Source organism: Thalassophryne amazonica, chromosome 1 (genome assembly GCF_902500255.1).
Source record: "Thalassophryne amazonica chromosome 1, fThaAma1.1, whole genome shotgun sequence".
In the NCBI taxonomy this organism is placed as follows: domain Eukaryota; kingdom Metazoa; phylum Chordata; class Actinopteri; order Batrachoidiformes; family Batrachoididae; genus Thalassophryne; species Thalassophryne amazonica.
In genome coordinates, this window is record NC_047103.1 from 159,280,484 (window position 1) to 159,302,258 (window position 21,775).

At 39.2% G+C, this 21,775-nt stretch overlaps 2 protein-coding genes across 2 annotated transcripts; both read left to right on the forward strand.

Annotated features, from left to right (window-relative positions):
• Window positions 1–9,438: 9,438 nt before the first annotated feature.
• Window positions 9,439–14,958, forward strand: cnppd1 (cyclin Pas1/PHO80 domain containing 1). The gene is made up of 8 exons (XM_034177419.1): window positions 9,439–9,611; window positions 10,684–10,786; window positions 11,967–12,048; window positions 12,132–12,252; window positions 12,363–12,491; window positions 12,664–12,725; window positions 13,159–13,276; window positions 13,410–14,958. The coding sequence occupies exons 1-8, from the start codon at window positions 9,549–9,551 to the stop codon at window positions 14,022–14,024; spliced, it is 1,293 nt and encodes a 430-aa protein (XP_034033310.1). The 5' UTR covers window positions 9,439–9,548; the 3' UTR covers window positions 14,025–14,958.
• Window positions 14,959–17,025: 2,067 nt separating this feature from the next.
• Window positions 17,026–21,551, forward strand: prkag3a (protein kinase, AMP-activated, gamma 3a non-catalytic subunit). Its single transcript, XM_034177426.1, has 12 exons — window positions 17,026–17,115; window positions 17,238–17,277; window positions 17,419–17,519; window positions 17,614–17,695; window positions 17,771–17,829; window positions 18,969–19,029; window positions 19,124–19,178; window positions 19,265–19,391; window positions 20,233–20,398; window positions 20,469–20,506; window positions 20,608–20,754; window positions 20,859–21,551. Exons 1-12 carry the CDS (start codon window positions 17,089–17,091, stop codon window positions 20,973–20,975), a joined length of 1,020 nt encoding a protein of 339 aa, XP_034033317.1. The 5' UTR covers window positions 17,026–17,088; the 3' UTR covers window positions 20,976–21,551.
• The last annotated feature ends 224 nt before the right edge of the window (window positions 21,552–21,775 follow it).

Below are 21,775 nucleotides of genomic sequence, written 5' to 3' on the forward strand. Positions count from 1 at the left end.
TTTCCTCAGAAATTTGAAAGGTTTGCAAAAAATTCTTGCAGACTTGTGAGTTTAGAATTTCAGAGCACACCAGTGTTTTTTCCTTATAATTCAAGACCACACCTGCCCGTTCTCCATGTAATGTGGAGCTGCATCAGGAATGGCATCCAACTTGTGCCAGTCCAACATGCAGATCCATATTTAATCTGCTGTGGTGACCCCAAACAAAAAGGAAGAGACTGAAAAACTTATCCTTGTAAAAAAAAAAAATTTTTTTAACAGTCCTCTTCCAGCTCTTTTTGTTCTGGAGTCTGTCCCAGCAGTCATAGAGCATGAGCCGGGGTACACCCTGGACAGGATGCCAATCCCTTGCAGGGTCACACATAGACAAACAAACATGCACACCCACACTCACTCCTATGGACAGTTTAAAAGTTTCCATTTTACCTAACCTGCATCTCTTTGGATGTGGGAGGAAGCCGGTGTCACAGACCAGACGATCTGCACCCCCCCCCCCCCCCCACTAAAATCGGTCCACCTGCCTTCACTGTGCATGTGTCATGTCGCACCACAGCAGCTCATCTGAGACGGAGTCTCTTCACCCAAAGCAATCAAATGGATTAATGTGATTATTAATCATCAGATGATAAAGGTGAAATCTCTTAAATCATTCTGAAGTCAGTCTTAAGCAGAAACTCTGCGAAACTCAGTGACGCTTTGAAATGACCGACGCACAGTGAACACATCAGCTAACAACTTATGTAGCCACGGCGCTCTGATCGCTTCATCCGTCTTTCATTATGAAATAATGCTGAATTTATGTGGAAATGATTGTTGTACAACAGCTTCAGATATCTGTCGCTGAGATAGACAATGACAGGAGTGCAGTTTTAAGCAGAAATGAGGTGTTAATCCGTGAGCTGCGGCTAATGACGCATGCGCAGTGAAGGCAGGACGGACTGATTTTTAAGGGGGGCCATGCAGTCGGTGACACCAGAGCACCTGGGGGGAACCATTCTGGGCTTGTTATTCTTTTCTAGTTTTATTTTTTTGTTTTAATACCTATAATAGCACTAATACACTGCCATAGTAAGTATTGGTAAGTTGGAAATGAAAGATTTTTCCCTTTAAGGGCAGGTCAAGTGTCCATGAGTGATTTAATCTGCAAGCAATGACATTGCTTGACATACAGTAGTGTTCAGAATAATAGTAGTGCTATGTGACTAACAAGATTAATCCAGGTTTTGAGTATATTTCTTATTATTACATGGGAAACAAGGTACCAGTAGATTCAGTAGATTCTCACAAATCCAACAAGACCAAGCATTCATGATATGCACACTCTTAAGGCTATGAAATTGGGCTATTAGTAAAAAAAAGTAGAAAAGGGGGTGTTCACAATAATAGTAGTGTGGCATTCAATCAGTGAGTTTGTCAATTTTGTGGAACAAACAGGTGTGAATCAGGTGTCCCGTATTTAAGGATGAAGCCAGCACCTGTTGAACATGCTTTTCTCTTTGAAAGCCTGAGGAAAATGGGACGTTCAAGACATTGTTCAGAAGAACAGCATAGTTTGATTAAAAAGTTGATTGGAGAGGGGAAAACTTATACACGGGTGCAAAAAATTATAGGTTGTTCATCTACAGTGATCTCCAATGCTTTAAAATGGACAAAAAAAAACCAGACGCGTGGAAGAAAACGGAAAACAACCATCAAAATGGATAGAAGAATAACCAGAATGGCAAAGGCTCACCCATTGATCAGCTCCAGGATGATCAAAGACAGTCTGGAGTTACCTGTAAGTGCTGTGACAGTTAGAAGACGCCTGTGTGAAGCTGATTTATTTGCAAGAATCCCCCACAAAGTCCCTCTGTTAAATAAAAGACGTGCAGAAGAGGTTACAATTTGACAAAGAACACATCAACTGGCCTAAAGAGAAATAGAGGAATATTTTGTGGACTGATGAGAGTAAAATTCTTCTTTTTGGGTCCAAGGGAGGCAGACAGTTTGTGAGACGACCCCCAAACTCTGAATTCAAGCCACAGTTCACAGTGAAGACAGTGAAGCATGGTGGTGCAAGCATCATGATATGGGCATGTTTCTCCTACTATGGTGTTGGGCCTATATATCGCATACCAGGTATCATGGATCAGTTTGGATATGTCAAAATACTTGAAGAGATCATGTTGCCTTATGCTGAAGAGGACATGCCCTTGAAATGGGTGTTTCAACAAGACAATGACCCCAAGCACACTAGTAAACAAGCGAAATCCTGGTTCCAAACCAACAAAATTAATGCCTCGCAGATGTGAAGAAATCATGAAAAACTGGTTATACAACTAAATAGTAGTTTAGTGATTCACAGGATTGCTAAAAAAGCAGTTTGAACATAATAGTTTTGAGTTTGTAGCATCAACAGCAGATGCTACTATTATTGTGAACACCCCCTTTCTACTTTTTTTTTTTTTTACTAATAGCCCAATTTCATAGCCTTAAGAGTGTGCATATCATGAATGCTTGGTCTTGTTGGATTTGTGAGAATCTACTGGTACCTTGTTTCCCATGTAACAATAAGAAATACAACCCCTGGCAAAAATTATGGAATCACCGGCCTCGGAGGATGTTCATTCAGTTGTTTAATTTTGTAGAAAAAAGCAGATCACCGACATGACACAAAACTAAAGTCATTTCAAATGGCAACTTTCTGGCTTTAAGAAACACTATAAGAAATCAGGAAAAAAAATTGTGACAGTCAGTAACAGTTACTTTTTTAGACCAAGCAGAGGGAAAAAAATTATGGAATCATGAAAAACAAAAGAACGCTCCAACACATCACTAGTATTTTGTTGCACCACCTCTGGCTTTTATAACAACTTGCAGTCTCTGAGGCATGGACTTAATGAGTGACAAACAGTACTCTTCATCAGTCTGGCTCCAACTTTCTCTGATTGCTGTTGCCAGATCAGCTTTGCAGGTTGGAGCCTTGTCATGGACCATTTTCTTCAACTTCCACCAAAGATTTTCAATTGGATTAAGATCCGGACTATTTGCAGGCCATGACATTGACTCTATGTGTCTTTTTGCAAGGAATGTTTTTGCAGTTTTTGCTCTATGGCAAGATGCATTATCATCTTGAAAAGTGATTTCATCATCCCCAAACATCCTTTCACTTGTCCAAAATATCAACATAAACTTGTGCATTTATTGATGATGTAATGACAGCCATCTCCCCAGTGCCTTTACCTGACATGCAGCCCCATATCATCAATGACTGTGGAAATTTACATGTTCTCTTCAGACAGTCATCTTTATAAATCTCATTGGAACGGCACCAAACAAAAGTTCCAGCATCATCACCTTGTCCAATTCAGATTCGAGATTCATCACTGAATATGACTTTCATCCAGTCATCCACAGTCCAGGATTGCTTTTCCTTAGCCCATTGTAACCTTGTTTTTTTCTGTTTAGGTGTTAATGATGCTTTCGTTTAGCTTTTCTGTATGTAAATCCCATTTCCTTTAGGCGGTTTCTTACAGTTCAGTCACAGACGTTGACTCCAGTTTCCTCCCATTCGTTCCTCATTTGTTTTGTTGTGCATTTTCGATTTTTGAGACATATTGCTTTAAGTTTTCTGTCTTGACGCTTTGATGTCTTCCTTGGTCTACCAGTATGTTTGCCTTTAACAACCTTCCCATGTTGTTTGTATTTGGTCCAGAGTTTAGACACAGTTGACTGTGAACAACCAACATCTTTTGCAACATTGTGTGATGATTTACCCTCTTAAGAGTTTGATAATCCTCTCCTTTGTTTCAATTGACATCTCTCGTGTTGGAGCCATGATTCATGTCAGTCCACTTGGTGCAACAGCTCTCCAAGGTGTGATCACTCCTTTTTAGATGCAGACTAATGAGCAGATCTGATTTGATGCAGGTGTTAGTTTTGGGGATGAAAATTTACAGGGTGATTCCATAATTTTTTCCTCAGAATTGAGTGATTCCATATTTTTTTCCTCTGCTTGGTCTAAAAAAGTAACCGTTACTGACTGCCACAATCTTTTTTCTTGATTTCTTATAGTGTTTCTTAAATAGCCAGAAAGTTGCCATTTGAAATGACTTTAGTTTTGTGTCATGTCTGTGATCTGCTTTTTTTCTACAAAATTAAACAACTGAACGAACAGTCTCCGAGGCCGGTGATTCCATAATTTTTGCCAGGGGTTGTATACTCAAAACCTGGATTAATCTTTTTAGTCACATAGCACTACTATTATTCTGAACACTACTGTATACTATTGCATCCCACCACTGAGATTGTTTGTTGGTGATGTCACCAGATGTATTTAATCAAGGTATCATAAGAACACTGATTTTGATCAAACTTTGCGGGTGTGTTGCACCTATGGACCTATGGATGGGTAAAAAAGTCATTTGATTTCCAGCCACATGCTTTCTGTTTTGAACATGTACGAGGTCTGTTAGAAAAGTATCCGACCTTTTTATTTTTTGCAAAAACCTGATGGATTTGAATCACATGTGCTTGCATGAGCCAACCTTGAACCTTCGTGCGCATGCATGAACTTTTTCACGCCTGTCGATTGCATCATTTGCTGGTAAGCAGCCTTTGTGTGAGGACGTGTGTTGTGCTCTCGGCGGATTTTCATTGCAAGGACAACGGTGGAGAGCGAGCCACGCCATCAACATGAAAAATGACCAGATCATTCCAAAGTGAACGCTGTGGTGATGTGGGACCGTCGTGTGACTGTACGAGAAATTGCGAAAGAGGTGGACATCAGCACTTTTTCGGTACATTCCACTGTGACAGAAGATTTGGCCATGAAAAGAGTGACGGTGAAATTCGTGCCGAAGCTGACGGCAGAGCAAAAGCACCTTCGTGTTGAAGTCTCACAGGACATGCTGGACTCCAAAAAATGATGCCCACCTCTTCCACAATTTCTCGAATAGTCACATGACTGAAAAGCCACCGAAAGCCGTCTGAATCTTCCGAATGGTTTCCACCTGGCTGTCGCCCAGTTTCTGGCAAAATTTGATGCAGTGCTGCTCCAGTCGTTCCATCTTTTTCCTTGCAATGAAAATCCGCTGAGAGCGCTACACACGACCTCACACAAAGGCTGCTTACCAGCAAATGACGCAATCGACAGGCGTGAAAAAACTCATGCATGCGCACGAAGGTTCAAGGTTTGCTCATGCAAGCACACATGATTCAAATCCATCAGGTTTTTGAAAAAAATAAAAAGGTCTGATACTTTTCTAACAGACCTCATATTGCATACTTTGTTTAAATAAAATTTAGTTTAGATATTTTGTTAGTGAACTTAATTGTTTTAAAGCCGGGGTAATTTTTTTTTTCGACCAGACAGAATGTAAGTTGATGATGATCCTGTGTATTATGTGAATGACAGTTGATATTTCAGGGATCTGTGGTCCTATATATATATAATATATATAATATATATATTCACAAAGGTTATTGTTCTAATGGCATGTAAGTAGTTACAGTTGCACCTCATTTCTGAAGCCTTGGCATTTTTATGTTTTATCTACCTCTCTAATTTGTTTGATTAAAATTATTATAAATGCTTGTGATGTTTGAGTGTGTTCCACACTGCTAGTCAAATGGGGATAATTTGGTTTTAAAGACAAACTTTGCTCACTGGAAAAGCAGATTAAACGCTGATGTCTAGCAAAAATATTTATAGACATCAGAGCGAAGCTTTGAAAATCTGAATAACACCAGTCAAATTTAGATCAAATTGTTATGTAATAAGGGTTTGAACTAAAAAGTCATTGTAATATTTAAATTTCTGTCTCTCTGCATGCTTGTTATTCTGAAAGAATGCTGATGTTCTCTTGTTTTTAAATCCATTTCTTGGGGGTCATTTGAGGTGTGACTGACACGCTGTGTTCCCAGGACTTTTTTGTTGTCTGTTTTTACAGTAAAGGTTCTGTTTAAAAAATAAATAAATCTTTAATGTATTCTGACTGCATTCTGTTCTTGGAACCTTGTGCAAAGCTGCGTGTACATCTTAAAGCTACAGTGTGTAAGATTTGGTGTCCTCTGGTGTTGAGGTTGCAGATTGCATTATGCAGTTGACAGTCGTCATTTTGGTTAATATTTTGGCTTCTTTGTCGACAGGGTTCATACTCATATGTATGAGCCTCTAGCTCGCAAAATTGCAGCACTGTGCTTCCTTTTTCTGTACTTCAAAATAAAAGCATTGTGGAAACACAAGTCCAAAAGACACCTTCAAAATAAGACCAACAATAAACTACTGTAATTGGGTTTGTTACAGTGGATTCTCAGAATTTGTTAGCCTGCAGGAGCAACCAGTAGACAGGAGTCCGGTCCTAGTATCCGCCCTCATTGTCTCAGACTTGGAAGCGTGTGTGTGTGTGTGTGTGTGTGTGTGTGTGTGTGTGTGTGTGTGTGTGTGTGTGTGTGTGTGTGTGTGTGTGTGTGTGAGGTTTTATGGCTGTCCCGCTGTCAATTTTTTAAGCGCATGAGGGTGGACATTTTGGGTTCTTTTTGCCCACTTGCTGAAGTCGGCATGTCTGCAGACTGACTGAGAATTACCCACAGTTCATAGCGTTGACATCATATGAGGAGTTACTAGAGAAAACCCAGATGTTAAGAAAGTAAACGACTACTACAAGGGTCCAGTTACAGCTGCAGACCCATTACAAACCACACCCTTTAAAAACATAAAACTGAAAGATGGAGAGGGGGGGAAAAAAAAAACTTGCCATATTTGGTGCACAAGTGTGCCTAAATTTAACAAAGATTAAAACATGAAATCAGGAATGCACGCATAATTTGCATTACACACATTATGGTAAATCACTAAGTTTTGCTTATTGATGCTGTTTTGAAAAACAGAATTATTCTTTCCAAGTGATGTCATTCAAGTCTAACAGGTCAGGGCATGGGGGAGCTAATGGGATCAGGTCAGTGTATTTTGGGGGGGGTGTGTGACCAAATTCCTCCTGTTTTTCGTTCAATCTACTGGCTGCAAAAATTCAAAAGACTGAGTATGTCCATCCGTTCTGGACTACTGTATAAAGATGACACCCTTCATGAGGGGACCCGCTCCCATGCAGACACGAAAATACATCAACTCTGCTGCAGGTAATTATTCCATTTCTGATCATAAACACCCCTAATTCTTACCCACTGTGTGTTTCCAGATGTTTATCATGATTAATTGTATATGTGAAAAATTCAAGGGGGTCAGGGTGGAACTAGAGTCCCTCTATTCAGAGAGTAGTGACATGACAATCTGGAACAAAACTCACCTGACTTGTGCCATCTTGGGTTCAAAATGGCATTCGCTGTTAATGTGTCTGCAGGTAAATGCAGCTATTTTATTTATTTGCTGAAATGCCATGTTGCTGTGTATTTGGATGCACAAACAGACAACAAGGGGTTAAAGATGTACAAATTCCCTTTAAATCTGAACAGAAGAAAAATTTGGGAAAATAAAGTCAGTCATGGGATGGAAGCAACTTCATCACCTAAGTTTTGAGAGGTAAATTTATTGTTCAGTCCCATGTACAGTAAAGCTCATATAAACCGGATATTTGTAGTCACTGGACAAAAAAAAGTTGATGTTTTTATATTGTTTTCCATGTAATAAACACTATTTGCCTTATTGAGATATCCCATAATCCCTTACTTGCCAGAGAGTTGCTGCTGTCTAAAACAACAGAGAATCCACATGACAATTGCAAATGAACATTATGTGACCTAAATGTAATTTTTTGTGCTTTTCATCACGTTAATAAGAGACTGCTGCATGTGACCCTGAAAACTTGCTAAAACAAACTGTCTGCTACATTTAACCTACGTGGATCTTAATAAATGCAAACCAAATTTCAGACATATATATTACTCTGGAACAAAGAGGATAAACAAGTGTTGTAAAGGACAATAAGCAGGACGTTAAAGAGCAAACTTCACTTTCCCCCAGAATGACATGAACAGGAAGCGATTGCAGCTCACAGCGATTCCCATTGAAAATAACGGAGAAACAACCTGAGCTTCTCACATGTTTACATAAAACACAATAACAACTTCTAAAAACCAGATAATATATTCACGAGAGTTTTAGGCACAATATACAGAGTTTTATGTTGCGATGTTAATGCTGTTGTCTGTCTGTGTGCAGCGGATAAAGTGCAGCCTTATCAAACCGTTTCAAAGCAGGTCACAATGTTAATAACATCTCGCAGAGCGGCAATCTCACCGAAGTTTTGCAGGATTTGAAACCTCAGTAATAACGAATTTTAATGATTTTTCGCTCGTATCAGATAAAATGTCCCATCCGATCGCAATGCATTTCCATTAAAAACCCTCGCATGTGGGACCGGAGTCATTTCCGTGATTAAAAGCCGGACCGTTTTTTTTTTTTTTTAAATCATGCTCAGACTCAGACGTGCAGCCTGACGTGCACCTGTTAAATCAGACAGCGCAAAAAGCTGTGATCTGACACTTTTCGGCTTTCACTTTTTCCTATGTAACAAATTTTTATTTTTGTTTTGTTCCTGGGTACAGTGTGTCTTCCTAACCTGTTATGCCTTAAATAAATAGAAAATAGCTGTTATTCCACAGAAACTTTGCTTCTGTGATCAGGACAATGATATTTTGAAATTTGTCTGTTTTCAAGAATATTCTCGATTCACCTTCACTACTACTGAGTAGTCTTCTAGAATATTCTCGAGCTGCTAGAACTGTCCAGAATTTTCTAGAAGTTTCCAGAATTATCTAGAAATTTCAAGAAACTTTTAGAACTTTCTAGAACGTTAAAAAAATAAAATCAAAGTTTGTGATGAATGTAGTAATTTTTCCATAGACTTTAGACATAAGCAGTTGAAATATAACACTTAGAAGCCAGGAACAAAAATTGTGTTACATAGTGTTATAATAGTTTTTGCAGTGCACACGTGGATTACATTTTGTGATTGCATACATTTGGTTGAAAATGCAACTTTACAACACAGTGTCTGAAAGAGTAAACTGTACAGCTTACCTTTGAATTGGAGGTGATGATTGTAGAAAGAAAAGCTTGTTGAGGGTCAAATTAATCCAGAATAAAGCATAATCCAGCAACGGAGAACTTTAAAACTGTCACGCACGTCATTGTATGACACAGAGTTGCAGAAGCATAAATCAGGCTTTAAATTCATTAAATAAATCATAAATTGTAAATTTGATAATTTAACTATTTTTATATTTATTTTGAAACTACCTGTACCTGGATGTGTTGCTGTATGTGGTTAAATTATTAAAAAAAAATTGAAAACATAAAAAGTTAATTCAGTAGTTCAGCACAATTGGCCCCAAAATGGCGCCATGTTCTCAGTTGTCGCTACTCTCTCAATAAAGGGATTCTAGGTGGAACTCTTGCACAGCGCCCTCGTCTGTATTATTGTGGAATTTTAAGTGACGTCACTGTCCCCCTGGTTAGGGCGTGTAGCTAGCTGAGCTTTTAGCCGGGGGCCAGCCAAATCTGTCGTTCTTTCAAAATTCTGGTGCCCAATGTTTAACACGCAGTAGATATGGATTTCGATGCTTTATTTAACGAAAGAACATTTCAGTTTTCTGACTTCCAGGAGTTCACGGTATGTTGTTTAACTAACTTTTAGCTAGCTAGGCCCACAAGCCACGGCTAGGTGCGTTAGCGTGTATTGGGTTAGGGTTAGGGTTAATTTGTTAAAACTTTCCACTCATGCTGCTGTTGTTTCGTATGAAATACTTTTAACAAACGCTATCAAAAGTATTGGTAACAGTTAAGTTAGCTGTTGCTATGGATATGTTAGCATGAATAGCTACCTTGTACGTACGTATTTCCATATGACATGCTAACATTACCATCGTTGGTAGCTATATTCCCACTTCTTCTGGACATCTTGATAAACTTTGTATTAATTTTTTTATCACAACGGAATTGTCAAAACTACAGGGTAACAAAGCATTTAGGAAAAAGCTACTGTAGCTCGATTGTTTATAAATGAGTGAAACCTTTATCGCCTTTTTTTTGTTTGTTTAAAATTATTTTTGCTAAATTTGGGAATATTTTGACATGTCAAAACAATGTGGCATTCTGGGAAAAAAAAATGTGAAACATTCGGCAAATAGATGAATATTGTCTCCATAACAGCTGAGAGTGTTTTCTCCACACAACTTTTTTGAAGTCACACATCCGTGAAAAAAACGGCAAAACTTTGGTTCCAAATTCTAAAATTTGAGAATTTTCTCTTTTGTCTATTTTAACTAACTATACTTTGAGGGGCATGGGAATTGGACTGTCAGATGGACAAAACAATTCATTTAAATGTCTCTTGAATGGTATAAAGGAAACAGATCTATCATGTTTTGTAATTGGATCTGTTGGATTGATGGCAGTGTCCTCAGTTCATGCCCCCGATGCCTAGTTCCTTTCTGTGTGAAGTTTGTATGATGTCTAAGTGGGTTTCCTCCCACTATCTCAACATGTACATTCAATTTTTTTCCTCCTTGTAGATTTTGAGCTGCCTCTGTAAGAGTGTCCTGTGTAAAATTTAAGCCAAATTAATAGGTGGATCCATAAATGTTACAAATGAAGGATTATCTTATCTTATAGTGTATTCACTGTGGTGATGCAGAGTGTATGGGAATTATGTTTATCAGTAATCTGCATATTTGTATTTATAGTTTCTTCCTGGACACCAGAAATTGTCTGAACGAGTGAGAAAGCGTCTGTATTATGGCCTTGACAAAGACATCTCTTTAGACGCCCTCTCTTGTCCTGTTACAGGTGAGCTAAATAGCTTTTATTGTTATTATTAGTGCCCATAATATTGTGTTAACCAGATCTGTTATTTGCAGTACACAGAGTGGTTACCGTACAGATGTAACTCGCGCACCGCGGTCGTAGAGCATAAACCTCTGTCAACACTAGTTTCCAATTACACAAATTTTTACCTTGTATAAAATTTTACCTTGTATAAAAGGTCGAAATCTTGTTAGAAGTGGCTTTTCATAAGCTAAATTAGATGTGATCAAATGTGAGAGGGATGTATTTAGTTCCTGCACTTGATTCAAAGATTTTATTTATTTTATTTTATTTTTTTGTAGTGTTAGGTTTTGTTTTTGTTTTTTTGTTCAACTTTTGTGGTTTCTGAATTCTTTTTCAGATAATTTTCACAGAACATTGGTTATCTCTGTTATGCACAATTTGTCATTGCTTTTTGGCACTTTTATTCTGACTGATAACTGTAAGACAGACAGGCATAAAATTGGAACCTCCACCCAGTTTTGGTGGTGTAGGTGAATCCATAACAGAAAAATGAATGATTGAGGCACTTTTGATTTAGATATAATGCAAAATGTACACCAAATGGGCTTTTCAGTATCAAGTTCTAACATCCACAAAATCTCCATTCCAGATCAAACTTTGTCAGGAGATCGTGAGTGCCAGTCTGCACCTCACTATCAAATATAAGAGTAATTGGGGCACGTTTGATTACGATATAATGTAATAATTCTTAAAGTATACATTAAATGGGGTTTTCAATGTTAAATTTAAATGGTCACAAAATCTGTAATCTGGGTCAGACTTTGTCAGTCAAGGGATGCCATCCTACATAATGCTCTCAAATATGAAAGAAATGTGATATTTTTTTGACAGTTATGAATTTTTCACAATTTGTTCAATGTTAAAGGATAGGGATATTTCTTGACTTTGACTTATAACCATCCATCCATCCATTTTCTTCCGCTTTATCCGGAGTCGGGTCGTGGACCTATAACCTTGAAAATTTAATCACTTCTTACCTATCAGGATATGAATCTTGTCATGTATGAAAAATTGTGGGTTACAGGCTGTTTGCAAACAAACAAACAGGGGCGAACACATAACCAACGAAGCTGGGTGGAAGTAACAGAGGCGATCACATGACAGACCATTAAAGTTTGTGTGCTTTGTGCAAATACAGATATTGCCGTTGAAATCTTCCAGAATTCTGCCCCAAGCCCAATCCGAAAGCTCCAGAAGAAATATGCTGCTCATGTTGCCAGGTTTGTATTATCTGCATGGCATACATGTGTACATGCAACATTGTTAAACAGTTTAACGTCTTAATTAAATCTTTTTGTTTCAGGGAGGCTTGTATTTCTCCTTGTGCTATGATGCTAGCGTTAGTTTACATAGAAAGGCTCCGACATAGAAATCCTGAATACCTACAAAAGATCTCCTCTTCTGACCTCTTTCTGATCTCCATGGTATGTGTTTTGGATTCAAAGATCATTCTAATTTATAAACAAGTGTATGTATTATGGTCACTGGTCAATGGTTTTTTAATAAATGCTGTACATGGATTTCTTTGGCTTAGATGGTTGCCAGCAAATATCTGTATGACGAAGGCGAAGAAGAAGAGGTTTTTAATGATGAGTGGGGAGCAGCTGGGCAGCTGGACGTACAAAATATCAACAGCCTGGAGATGGATTTCTTAAATGCCATTGTAAGTGGTGCTGTCTGTCTGTTGCTCTGTGTTTATTATGAAGACGACGATGATCAAAATACCAGTGCAGAGATCAAAGTTGTGAACAAGAATTCTGTTATGGATGTGTGGGGGCTTTCCTCCAAATTCATATGTGCTTTATTTTTAACATCTCAACTGTTACTCCTTCTAGGAGTGGAGCCTTTTCACAGAACCAAGTGACTTCTTTGATATTCTAAGTCAGCTGGAATCCAGGTTGGTGGTCAACTACCTCCACTTTCACAAAAATACACATTTGAACTGATGAACTCAGATGATAGCAGAAAGTAATAGGAGACCTGAGCTTTGTGATGTTTGAACTGGTGACAAATTGAAGGGAAAAGCTTGAATAAGCAAATATGAGCATAGAATGAATTTGTTAAATTATTCTTCTAAATTTATGGGGGGAACCCACAAAGTAATTCTTAGCAGAAACATTTGGTCAGTTTTAAGTCTTTGAATCCTCTGCAGCAATTGCAGCGTTCTAACATTTTGAGGACCAGGCATTTGGTTGAAATGAAGTCTTGAGTTTAATTTGAACATTAGAAATCATTCCTGTCAAAGTCCATCTCACATCCACCTTGTTGTAAAACAAAAGGGCTGTTATTAAATGAAGCCATTTCAGAGTTGTGGTGTCTGTCCATCCCAGTATTGCAGAGAGACAAGGGATGAAGCGTGGCTGGCTCACATACACTGACCTCAGTGTCCTCCTGGAGCAGTCTGCATGGAGACAAAGCCTGATGGCCATCTACCAGCACTTTGCCAAGGTGAGAAGGTTCAAGTCAGAGTGGGCAGGAGGGCTGAGTCCTCCTGTGTTGCTCTTATGTGTTTATGCTTGCAAGTCCTGAAGTAAATGATGAGGTTAGGAATGTGTGTGACCTGAGAAACTGTGTTTTTTAGGTGTCCTGCATGCTCGGTCTGGTCTACCTGACCAGTGTTGCTGGCCTTTTTGCCACCAGCGCTGTCCTGCACCAGCTCAGTGTCTCCAGGAGCAGCCATGCCTTGTTTCCAGCTGAAGTCAGCGTGGCCCACCTTCAGACCTCCAGCCTGGACCCAGAAGCTCCTGCTGCAGCCCACCACATCCCCTGTTGTGTTCTGGCCAACAAGAGTCTGAACCGCCACACCGGTGCACTTCACGTTAACCACCACGGGCACAGCGCCCTAGCCGCGTCCTCCCAGATGTCTATTCTATGTCTCTGGGGCTCGCTGCTCGCCTCAGTTGGTCACATTCACCCTGAAACCACATCTGAAACCTGGTCTGCTGCCTCGATCTTGTGTCCTGGTTGTCTCGCAACCCTCGCGCCACTTCAGTGTGGAATTAGGAACACCTCAGCACTCTTCAGTCATCACAGTCACCTCGATACCCATGAGCACCGCTCACCCTGGGTGCTTGGTGGTGTGGAACAAGGTCTGAACTCTCAACTAGGAGGGCTTTTCCCTGTGCCGCTGGGAACCTGCAGCCCATCCTCCATGTTACCACTAGATAAAGGCAAAAATCTGCTTGTGCCTGGTTAGAACACAGCGTTGTTCAATGCTGTCATCCTGTGGAGAATAAACCAGCACTGGTACTCTGGCTCCTCTGCAGCTTCAAGTCACATTTTGTTTTTGTTTTTTTCTCCATACCTGCTTCGGGTGACTTCAATAACACATCACAGGGTGGAAATGCACTTACACCATGAAATAACCTTTGGTTAGTTTGCCATAAATAACACATGAACGTGCTTAATGACCTGCTTAATGTTTGACATTTTACTTGATGACCCCAGGAAATATAAAGCAATACCCACCCACCCCCGCACCCCCAAGTCATGATATTGGTAGTTACATGTTGTAACATTTATCACTAAGTTCAGGTGTGTGGGAGTTTGTTGCCATTGGCTTGTGTTGAGTTGCTATGTCAACACTGTGCAGATGCTTGTTGCCTAGCGGGTTTAAGAAAGTGTAGAGATTTAGCAACATATCGCAGTTTGGTTTTGCACTGTTTTTGCACTTGAAGTGTACGTGAGAAGGGACTTGACGGGTTACTATGTGAAGTGTGCTTTTCTCCATATTGTGCTTAGTGTTTAAAATTGGAGGATTCTTTAAGACATTTGAAGCTATAGCACTGCTTTTTGTTAAACCAAATGACCTCCTTGTTCTTTTAGAGGGAGCCTCTTGAGTGAAAACAGCTAGTTTAAAAGCTGACCGTCTTCATCCTTCAGTTTAACCATAGTTGGTGACTGAATTGGAAAGTGCAACTGTTGAAATTTAAGCAGGTTTTGTTTTCCTTATTTACCTTTGTGTCACTAACAGTGGTGGGCACAGTTCCGCTAAGCACTAATTGTCTAAGTTAACGTTTTTGTTAGCGGATTAGCTTTTCAGATAACTTTGAAAACTGTCGGCGGACCAGTTAGCTTCTGATAAATTTAATTCTGATAACTTTTAGACTAACTTTTTTTTTTGTGGGCATAATGAATAAAGCTTAACAGTTAAACATTTGTAAAGTCTGGCCATCCAGTAGATGGCAGTGTTCATGGCAGTGTGAACATTTGCCACGCTTTCGCCAAGTGCTGAATCACTTAACAGAATTTTCAGTTTTCAAATTGCCTTTTTTTTTAAATGAAAAAATTACATATTTACAAGTACAGAATTATTTGTAAACCCCACCACACGTTTCAGTAACTTTTGTGTTATACTGAGCAACCAACCACTAATTTTTCCCATAATGCACTGCAGCATGTGTCTAAACGTTAAAATCTTCAAAATTAGTGCATTACTTTAAAACAAAAACATATAGCTGATGTTTTCACTTTGTAAAATGACAGATGTGACGTTAATTTCAATAACTTGTCTGGAATTAGTGTAAAATTGTAACCATAAGTCAAAACTGTCTGCTTGTGCATGACTCGTATGATACACTGGTTAGTCTGTATGGTGTGAATTTTTTTCTTATTTTCTTCTCTTTCCTTTCTCTGTGGTCACCAGGTCTCCTTTGCTGAGAGAAGGTTGATCTGAAATAGAAGCACTGACTTGTCAGTAGCTGCCATTGTACTGAAAGTTATCAGTTTAGTTTCTGTCTGTAACTTCTGCCAAATTTTTAGGGGTTTATCGGTTTAGCTTTATAAAAGTTAACTTTTAAGTTAGCGGATTAACTCTTATCAACGCTAACTTTTTGGTTAACTGTGCCCACCACTGTAACTAGAGATGGCAATTCAGAAACATTTAAACTGGCTTGAAAGTCATGTGAGCAATGCGGTGTCAAAGCTATAGTGTCTAAGATTTAGGGCCATCTAGTAGTGAGGTTACAGGTTGCACTATGCTGTTTCTGGATCAGATTAGCTTTCCCTGTGTTTTCACTTTTTTTGGCAAGGGGAATTCATGTTCCTTTCCCTTGTGGTAAACTATCTGTGATCCTCTATTTCACTAAACGGGGTTCACAGTCTTGTTAGCCTGCACTAGCAACCAGTCAACTATAGAGGAGCAATCACTGATTCTGCTTCTTTTCACAAGATAATCACAATTATCCACAATATGACTTTCTTCAAATTGTGCAGCCCTAATTCCACTTCTGCAAATAAATGCCCATAAATTTTACAACGCTGTAGCTTAAGAGCATGCAAATTTAAGTTAATTTTTGATGTTGCTGTCTCAGGTGGGAGAATTATTCCAGAGATGCTTTTCATTTGTTATAACAATTTACAAATTGAAGAGGTTTTAGTCCTATGTGGCAGATGTTCTGTTTACGTGCCACACACCTGCTTTCATGTTCAGTTTCTAGTCATTTAGGTCTGCCCCTTTTCATGTGATTCTTTTGAATACAAAGATGTAACAGTCACTTTTCAGGTTTAACAGTGCCACAGCTTTTGATGATGTGGTTTGAAATTTGCACATCTTGCTCCATTTCCTTCACTCCACCATTATGTTTTTAAACCAGCAAGAAAAGTGTTTGTAAGCATCTAAATTTGATGTTTTGAAGCACATTTGTAAATTCTGTAAAATGCAAATATTGTTTAAAAAAAATCTGTGGAAAACCCCAGAATTAATAAAGAGCTCCTTGTGGAACTTTATTTCTCAGTGAGTGCGCTTTATTTTTTGTAATTGCACCCAGCTTTGATGAGGTAACAGCCAGCAGCACAACCTGCAGCTTCTGACCTTTAGTCTGTACACAGCACAGGCAGCTGTGGTTTTGGTGGCCACCAGATCTCAGCTTTGGAAGTCAAACTGAACAATAAACTCATTTTAAGGTGCATGCACTGTAATCTACACCTCCCAATTTCCACCATGCATATGGGATAAGCTGATTCACTGCACCACTGTTTGTGGTGAATTCAAGATGTAAAGTGTAGTTGCATGAGCACTTGGAGTGTTCCTTGGAGTATTAACCATCACGGAGTATATTTTAGAGGCAGGACGCAGAAGTGTGTTTGGCAGAATCTCTCTGTCCCTCCCACTGAGCTGGTGCCAGCTTCATGTGCAGCGCTCCCTCACCATGCCCCCCCTGTGTGGCACTTGAACACTCCTAATATAGACCCAGCTGCTTTGTGGGAAATGGTAACAAAGTGAAGAGTCACCTCCAAGTTTTCGTATTGAAAACTTTTTCATGGACGCTCAGCAGAGTTCTTCTCAGGTAAAATCTTACTTTGGGTATAAAACAATTAGTCGGAGTTGTGGTTTGTGAATGTTAAGCTATAATTAGAAAGAGGCGATGAGGAGCCTTGTGGATTTCAAGCAGAATGTTTCACGTTGTAGGTGTCATTACAAGAAAAGAAGCAGTGCACACAGAAAGAAGGTAAAACTAATAATGTGCATAAATATTTCAGTGAGGGTTGTTTTGTAGAGAAGTACACAGATCTTTGCCGTTCACGTTTTGTGACATATTTTACATTTTAGTTGTAAGATATAAGCATATGTCATCATGTTTGACTTCAAGATGCTGATCCTACTGTCTACATGAACTTCATGAAAAGCCACTGTTGTTATGATGCCATTCCAACCAGCTGCAAACTGGTCATATTTGATACAAAGTTACAAGTAAGTCAGAAATGACCAGATGAGATGAGTCAAACATACTCGCTGGCTTATTTTTTAATGCAAAATCACTGACTGAAACTTAACCCCTTTGAAGGTGAAAAAGGCCTTTTTTGCACTGGTCTCAAATAGCTTGCGAGCTGCACCTCTGTGGGACAGCAGGTTGCAAAGATTTGTTGGTAAGAAAAGTGATAACCACAGAGTAAACACCGGGTGTTCCCATATTGTGACATGATCCCTTACCTCTTTTGCAGGGATGCTGACTATTACAGATTTTATCAACATTCTTCACTGCTATTACAGATCTCCTATGGTGTGTATAAATGCAGCAGAATCGGTGTGAACCCATATGGCTTTCAGTACTGTTCATTAAAGTAGTCTACTAGTTTGCTTATGGGACTTAGAGCATCAGCAGAGTAAGAAATGTGAAGCTGTGTATCATCAGCATAAGATGGCACTTTATTTGGACAGTGATGTCATGCAGGAGCTTATGCAGGTCAAACAACTAAGGACCAAGGATTGACCCCTTTGGGACTCCAAAAGGTCAGGTATAGGAGCATGCGCCAGTGCCACATGTTGCAGCTTCCACCACACTCATGTAGACCGTAGGTCCATAAACACATTCTAAAAGTAAGGATCTGTTTACTGCAGTCAAGTGAAACGTCCCCTTGGCCTTCTCCAGCCAACTGGGCCCACAATGCTGATGCATCTGCATGCTGGATCATACCCAGGGATATGTGCCACATGGCCAAAATGTTGTAGCTGATGCTCCCTAAAAAAATGCAAGTGATAGTCCTCATCTGAATATCCCTAAGTAACTGCTCATTTGACACATAATCATTCCAGTGATGATGACAGCCAGGACCATAAAAACTTGTACATTCATTCCCCGCAAAAGGATTGGCTTCACCAAGCCCGTCTATCCAGCGAATTCATGACTCCATAAGCTCTTCCCAGGTGTTTCCCAATTTCAAAGGCCAACGACCCAGAGATGTGAATGTTACAGCTGAGATGCTGGAGGTGAAATTCTCTACAAATTCAACAGTTTCACCACATACAGATACTCTTCTGATGGCTGAGGCCAGGAAATCGTTGAAAGCCTCAAGCTTGGAAATCACTGAAAGCTTGGATCTTAGTCTTGATTCAGGACAATCGCAAACCCAGACATTCACTCAGCTTCTGAAGTGCTGCAATCAGAGTATCCATTGATTTTTTTTTTTTTTTTTGTCAAAGATCACAGCATCATCCAGGAAGTCAAGGTCTGTAAACCTTTTCTCACCAACAAAGGCACCTAAGGTGCTGGTTTCCAAGACTTTACCAAACACCCAGTCCCAACTCCTAAAGATTAATTTAATTTACCTACAATATTACAGAGGGTTGTAGGCAAATGTTTGAATTGACCTGTGCTCAGTCTATCATGTCCTCACTTGACTTTATGACATCCTTCTAAAGGTTCAAATGTATGAGTTGGAGAACCACAAGATTGAGACGTGGAGAGGTGATTCATTTCAAAGTAAATGACCAGCATGGTTCAGTTATAAAGTTTGTGTTTGTTTGCATGCACTTCCCTTTAAATTATATTTCAAATACATTTTTCTCCTTTCTAGATATCTACTTACAATATTCCAACCCCTGCTTAATTAGCATTAACCCAGAAGACAGGTGGGTTCATAGACCAATCTCAGACATACTCTTTGGTATTTTGCACACTTGGTTTGCATTATCCTAAAGTCCTCTTGTTTTTGTAGTCTTTTTAAGGCCGTCTATTCCTTGCTAAAATATAAGATCCACAGACTGCCTGTCATTGATCCTGAGTCTGGAAATGTCCTGCATATTCTGACTCACAAAAGAATCCTCAAGTTCCTCCATATATTTGTAAGAAAACTTTAGCTCATGTTAATTCCACTATTTACTTTCATGTAACCCACTGTACAGTGGTGGTCACACTTCTGCTAATCAGCTAACGGCTAATTAGCCAAGATAATTTTTTTGTTAGCACATTAGCTATTCAGCTAACTTTGGGAAAAGATTAGCCGACCAGTTAGCTTCCACTAAATTTAGTTCTGCTAACTTGAATTCAGCTTTAAAAAATGTCTGTCAAACTTGTTTGTAAATCATAGGGTTTACAATCATATGTTTATTCCCATTGGAGCTGATACACTAGTCCAATAAGCGAAATAGATATCAACACACTGCACAAAGGCAACAAGCGTCATCTCAAGGAGACTGAGGAACCAGGGCAAATGCATTAATTAGTTGATTAGAATTATTTTCCATTTGTATTTTTATTTCTGAATATTTCTTATTCAGTTAATACTTTCTGTACTGTGAGTAAACTGTATGCTCAAAGTAAACTACTCTTTGATTTGTTAATTTAATAATTGATGGACATCTTGCTCATCACCTGAAGTTAGCATGCTAGACCTTTTGGGGACCTCCACGTTTACACCTCAGTGTACTAAAATTTCAGCCATTCAAAGTGTTTTCAGGAGTTTAAAAACATTCATAGAATAAAAGTTACCAGCTTAAGTGAAATGTTTTAGCAGGTTTTCAGTTTAGCGCTTGCTAACTTTTCAGTTTGTGAATTTGCAGGTATTGAAGCTGATTTTTAGGTTAGCTGTGGCCACCACTGCCAGTACATTTTCATGATCTCAAAAATGGACTAAAACTTTATTTAATAACAAGTTTTCTAATTGGGTATTTTGGGTGTTTTCAGGGTGAGAAAGTTCCCAAACCTGCATTCATTTTCAAACAAATCCAGGAGCTTGGTATTGGGACATTCAGGAACATCGCCACAATTCAGCAGACTGCATCACTTTATGATGCCCTATCCATTTTTGTAGAAAGGAGGGTTTCGGCATTGCCGGTGGTCGACGAAGAAGGTATCTAATTAAGCATTTGAGATTGACAAAATCATATTTTTGTTATTGTTCTTTTTTTTTTTTTCCTCAGGCAAAGTGGTTGCACTCTACTCGAGATTTGATGTGATTGTAAGTCCCCTATAGGAACCAGTATGCTTGTTGTGATATCAAAGAACCTGCAGTGTATTTGACATCTCCACTAAATTATCTCTTTATATGATCTATGGCAGAATCTCGCAGCACAGAAAATGTACAACAATTTGGACATGACTATGCAGGAGGCCGTGTGCAGGCGCTCTGGTTTGTTTGAGGGTGTGATCAAATGCTACCCTGATGAAACCCTTGAAACGGTCCTAGATCGTATTGTGAAAGCTGAGGTAAATGTTTTGGTCCCTTTCTAATGGAGCTTAAGTAAATCTTTTTTTTTTTTTTTTTTTTTTATGAACTGGACAGCCAGTCCCAATCATGTTTCTTCTCTCAGGTCCATCGGCTGGTTCTGGTGGACAGGGCTGATGTGGTGAAGGGTATCATCTCTTTGTCAGACCTCCTGCAGGCCCTGGTCTTAACCCCTGCAGGTATTGAAACCATTTTGTTGTAGTACCACGGAACCAAAGTGTCACCATCCATTCTTTGCCACCTGCTTAAGTCCTGGTCCTGTACCCAGGCGGGTAGTCTCTTCAGCCTATCTCCCTGAGTTATCTGAACTGAGAACTCTTGATAAAAGAAAACCCACCTGTTGGTCTAAAAATGTCCCACTTACATTCTCCAAATGGGAAAGTGTTTTGCATAACTCCAAGAATCAAAGGTTTTGAAGGACTTGCAAACACTTGTGCAGCTTCTTGGTCAATTCAGAGATCCCCTGAACATTTCAAGGATTCTTAAGAATGATTTATGTCTTTCCAGAAATGTGGCTGTGAAAGGTCTCTGGCTGTGCTTCTTCACATTGACGTGGCTTTTCTGAAATCAGTGAAGAGAGCATTTAGAAGTTTATTCAAATAAACTTCTAGATATCCTCTATTTGGCCAACTGAGAATCGTCATTGACTGTAAGGAGCATGTTAAAAAACTAAAATTGGAAGCTGTCTTCTCAAAGGGCTACAGCTGATTTGATCAAATTGATCAATATGTTTACTCAACGTTGTGTATTTGTGTATTAAACATTTGTTGGAATGATTGCTTTTGAGTGCTCCTTTCAGTGTATCTGTCATTGAGGAATAAATGCCTGAATCTGCTCAAACTACATTTAAAAAAAAAAAATCACATTTGTCCCGTTCCTTTACAACGACTGGAAAATATTAAAAGTTCAAGACGAGGAGCGTTTCATGTGGTTTATACTGATACCGCTCATGCAGTTGTATCTGATCACCACACGGTAGCGCGCTGCTCAGTAAACAAGAAA